We start from the raw sequence: 4,387 nt of genomic DNA, 5'->3' as shown, positions 1-4,387 counted from the left end.
CCTTTACATCCCTGAATTAGCTTGATAGTATCGACTTCGATGTAAGTCAGAATATATGGCTATCAAACATTTTTGAAAGAAAATATCTCTATCACCATTAATTAATTACACGATTGTTACAAACAAACCAACAAAAAAGTAAAATTGGTAAACAAAGACTAGTTATCATCATCAATCACTAAATCACTAACAAAACTATCATTAGAAACTAACATGAACATGAAAACAAAAACAAAAGTAACCTAAATCTTGAAGCTAATCAAGTGTTGTAAAAATCGGTCTAGGCAATCGAGTACTTGATGAGTAATTCTTGAGTGCTTGGCGAGTAATCCCTGAATACTCTCTGACTCTGACTAGACCGAGTACTCACAACTCCTCAATCAACCGACCTGAAAACGCCTAGCAAATTCTGCAACCATGAGCCAATCAAAGCTCAAACTCCCCTTCCCTAAGAACAACATCATCTCCTTCATCCTCACTGGCAACAATAAAATACTCATTTGATGCAACTGGTCTAAACAAATAAAACATAACCAAATAAAACAAAAAGCTAGCCAATTCTTCTGCAGCATAAGCCACCCATTGGTAGTTATAAGTTGCAATTGTCATCAAAGCGAACACAACAATCCTTGTGAAATACAAGTACCCAATAACCAGCACATAAAACTGTCTAAAAAGAGTTAACTTCCCCAATGTTCTAGCCGCTTTCCCGTCGGTTTTTGAAGCCTCCTTCAACGATCTAATCGACCATGCAATCGGGAAAATAATCGCGCAACAACATGTTATATCAACCAACAAGAACACCTGGTTCCATGTCACCCAGTCTTTCATAAATGGTCCGGTTTCGCCTATTACTATTGACGCAATATTCGCCAAAACTTGCAACGGGATCACAATAATCAAAACCTTCTTTTCTTTCTCTTGTAAAAATGGTTTCAAAAATGACCAACCAGTTCCAATTAATATGATCACAGTGAACATCAAAACAACCCTAATAAACTGAAAGATGTAAAACAACACATCCCACCCATGAGAAGTACCTGCATGGTTGTAAAAATCGGAATTAGCCGGCGACTAATAGGTGACTAGTCGGCTAGTCGCTAATCGATGGCTTACCGACTCTATTTTAGGTAATGGGAACCTATAATTGATATTCGGACAAAGATTGTCAAATTTCATCCAAAATAAATTTGGTCAAAGGGCAATCAATGTTGGTGAAAATCAGTCAAAATTGGATGAAAATTGGTCAAACTTTGCTCCCAGTTGGTCAAAGTCGGTCAAAATTGATGAAAATCGGTCATAATTGAGTGAAGATGTGTCAAAATTGGACAAATTTCATGCAAAACTAGTCACATTTCATGCAAAATTGGTCAAATTTCATTCAAACCTGGTCAAATTTGGTCAGACCCGGTCAAAATGGTCATAATTGGGTGAAAACTGGTCAGATTTCGTTCAAATTGATCTGGTCAAAATCAGGTGAAAATAAGTCAAAATTGGTCAAATTTTGGTAAAAAGATGGTCAAAATGGTCACATTTGGTCAAAATCTTTGAACAATCATACTTATTCTCTGAATTACATATAAAATTCTAATCCGATTAATCCCTATCTAGTCCGTATCCCTGTCCAACTAGCATCTAACAAGTTCTACAACACAGAGTACGTAGTACCTGTAACCTTCACAAAATGTTTGTCTTCCGCAGCACAAATCAAATTTAGCGCTTTCATAAGCAGCAACCCGCCCATAATAACATGAATCCGGTAAACGGATAGCTTATTCTTCATGCATTTAACAATCCAAAACCATAAAAAACCCAAATACAACACGGAAAAAAATGAATACAACCACGGCAATGCTGATAATCCGGTCGATAAGTAATCACGTTTATCATTCCCTTCGTAGTTAAAAAGCTCGGTACGAACGTCCATTGTAACAATTGATTCCGGATTACAATTAGCAAAAAAGAGCGAGTATTCATTCGCGTACATGATCCGATACGATACGTTAAACGATCGGGATGAATCGTTCGGGAATGTGAATAGAAGGGTTATGAATTTGGAGTCTAGAATGCAGAAGTTGGAGTTCTTATCAAACTCATTCATGATTTGAAACAACGATTGCTCGGTTAGGAGGAAGAAGCCGAGGCGAGAGGAGTCGATTTTCGAGACGATGGAGGTGACGGAGACGGAGGAGATTGCGACCGAGACCACGCCGCGATTCGTGAATCCGAATTTTTCGAAGAGGATCATGGAACGGTCGTCGGATTGAATTTGTAATACATTGATTTCTGCTAGGGATGGAGAGAGGAGGAGGATGAGGAAGACGGTTAGCGTTATTGGTAAGGGTATGCTCGTCATTTTGGAAGTTACCGTGGCGGCGGACCGTGGTGGAAGACGGTGGTGAAATACAAGACGAAATAATATGGTGGTTTGTGATAGTAACGAGATTTTAATGGTTTCGCATGCATGCAAAAGGTACCTGTTTAATGTTTATGTTGCTATATATATGTTTTCTTTATCGTTTTCTTTATATAATCCGTAGGGTATAAAATAGCTTAGCCGACTGCTGAGTCTAGGATTGATTAAGCTAAAGCTCGGTTTATTTGGTTAAAGATGGCTTAAGTTCGAGTTTGACTCGTTTAATGTTGTATTTCTATGGGTAAAACTTGATCACTCGGGCTCGACTTGTTTATTAGTTATTTATTTATATATTTTTATAATTATATATATATAAGTATATATTTTAAAATAACATAAAACTATACGAAAGATATAGTCAGTTGATGACTCAAAATAATTCATTACGTACTGTGGCAATTTCGACATGTTTATTTTTTAATAGATTGATTCGAGTTATGTTTAATCAAATTATTAGAATTTTTGTTTCTATAAAATTTTGGAGAACAACTCAAACTCAGCTTCAAAGTGTGTTAAAAAATTCATAATCTCTTAAGCGGTTTAATCAGTGAAAAAAATTATTTAAGAGTGGTTAGGTATAATCAACTTTAGTATTTGTTATATCTAAGATTAAAACACCCGATTTTTATTAAATTCTAAAATGCACAGTTTGGGTTGACTTGCAATCAATTTTTTTTATTTATTTTATTTGTAGATAAATAGTGCATCAATTTTTTTATACAAATAAAATTCAATCTATTTGACTTACTTTAGATAAAATCAGCGATTTAGAAAACATACCGAAACGGGCTGGTCCAACCGGGAACTGCCAAAGTCACAAGTCCAGCTATAGACAGATAAACTGAAAAGTAAAAACCTCCTTTGAACCGGCAAAAAGAACCAGAAAAATCCGGTATGGATAAATTACTACATTGCCAAATGAGAATTTTAATGCACTGCCTTTTATAATTGTTAGCTTTCTCATTGAGTTATCTCTAGAGCAATGTTGGATGGTCGAATATAGTTTTCTTTTGTACCCTATGGTGCCAGGTGACATAAAGATAGTCCAATTAGGTGCTAACTGACACAACCATTTTTTATTTATTATACTAGTTGACTGCGCGCGCCGTGCGCACACAATTCGACATCAAACGCATAGTCGGTACATACGTCACCTGCAAGGGCGAAGCTCTTTGGGGACCCCGGGTGGCCCTTGTCACTGCCGTTTTTTCGGTTGGTAGGGTAAATTTCGAGATTTTTCCTGAATATTTTTATAGGTATTAACCGCGGTCACCCCTGAGTTATTTTTCCAAAAAGCTATAGTCACCACTGTTTTTTTTATATATATAATACCCCATCGTTTGATTTTTTTGAAAAATCTCATAGTTTTTTTTAAACAAAAATTATAAAATAGTAGTCGAATAGTAAAAGCTTTGTTTTTATAAAACTCAAAATTGGAGGGAGCTATTTGTAAAATTAAAAACTTGTTTAAACAACAACATAAAAAAACGAGGATTAATTAGGGTTTGGATTTTGAAAACTAATAAACCTGCTACCTCACCTCACTTGCACTCCTCTTCCCACCAGAGACCACCAGCCATTGCCATCTGCTGTTGCCTACCGCCTGTTGCCATTGCCATAAAAATACATATATAAATGTCATATTGTTTGATCCGACCTGAACCGAATCACCAAGACGAACCGTATCGTTGACCCAAAAATTTTTGGGTCTGTGACTCTGGTCACCCCCATGACAAAGCCCAAGCTTCGCCACTGGTCACCTGATGATAGGGCACACATAGCCCGAAAATAGATGTGTAACTCGTGCAAAGCGAGTTTCTTCTAATCGAAGCTTGAACACGCGTGACTAGACCGGAATGCACGTTATTGACATTAAAAGATGCTTAACTAGCACCACGCATGTACTTCATGCCGATTACCGGTGCTGGGTTGAGCGCTTACCAAGATTGGGTTATATGCATTATGTGGTGC

General features: G+C 36.9%; 1 protein-coding gene across 1 annotated transcript; it reads right to left on the bottom strand.

Moving 5' to 3' along the window:
• Window positions 1-426: 426 nt before the first annotated feature.
• On the bottom strand, window positions 427-2,356 carry LOC143583769 (protein CANDIDATE G-PROTEIN COUPLED RECEPTOR 7-like). Its single transcript, XM_077065990.1, has 2 exons — window positions 1,669-2,356; window positions 427-1,040 (listed from the first exon to the last, which is right to left on the bottom strand). The coding sequence occupies exons 1-2, from the start codon at window positions 2,354-2,356 to the stop codon at window positions 427-429; spliced, it is 1,302 nt and encodes a 433-aa protein (XP_076922105.1).
• Window positions 2,357-4,387: the final 2,031 nt, after the last annotated feature.

The sequence above is a fragment of the Bidens hawaiensis genome, unplaced genomic scaffold (genome assembly GCF_021521415.1).
Source record: "Bidens hawaiensis isolate Kalapana, Puna unplaced genomic scaffold, B.hawaiensis_p1.1 tig00032510_1, whole genome shotgun sequence".
Classification (NCBI taxonomy): Eukaryota; Viridiplantae; Streptophyta; class Magnoliopsida; order Asterales; family Asteraceae; genus Bidens; species Bidens hawaiensis.
The sequence above is the reverse complement of the archived record's forward strand: the minus strand, read 5'-3'. Positions and strand labels throughout refer to the sequence as shown.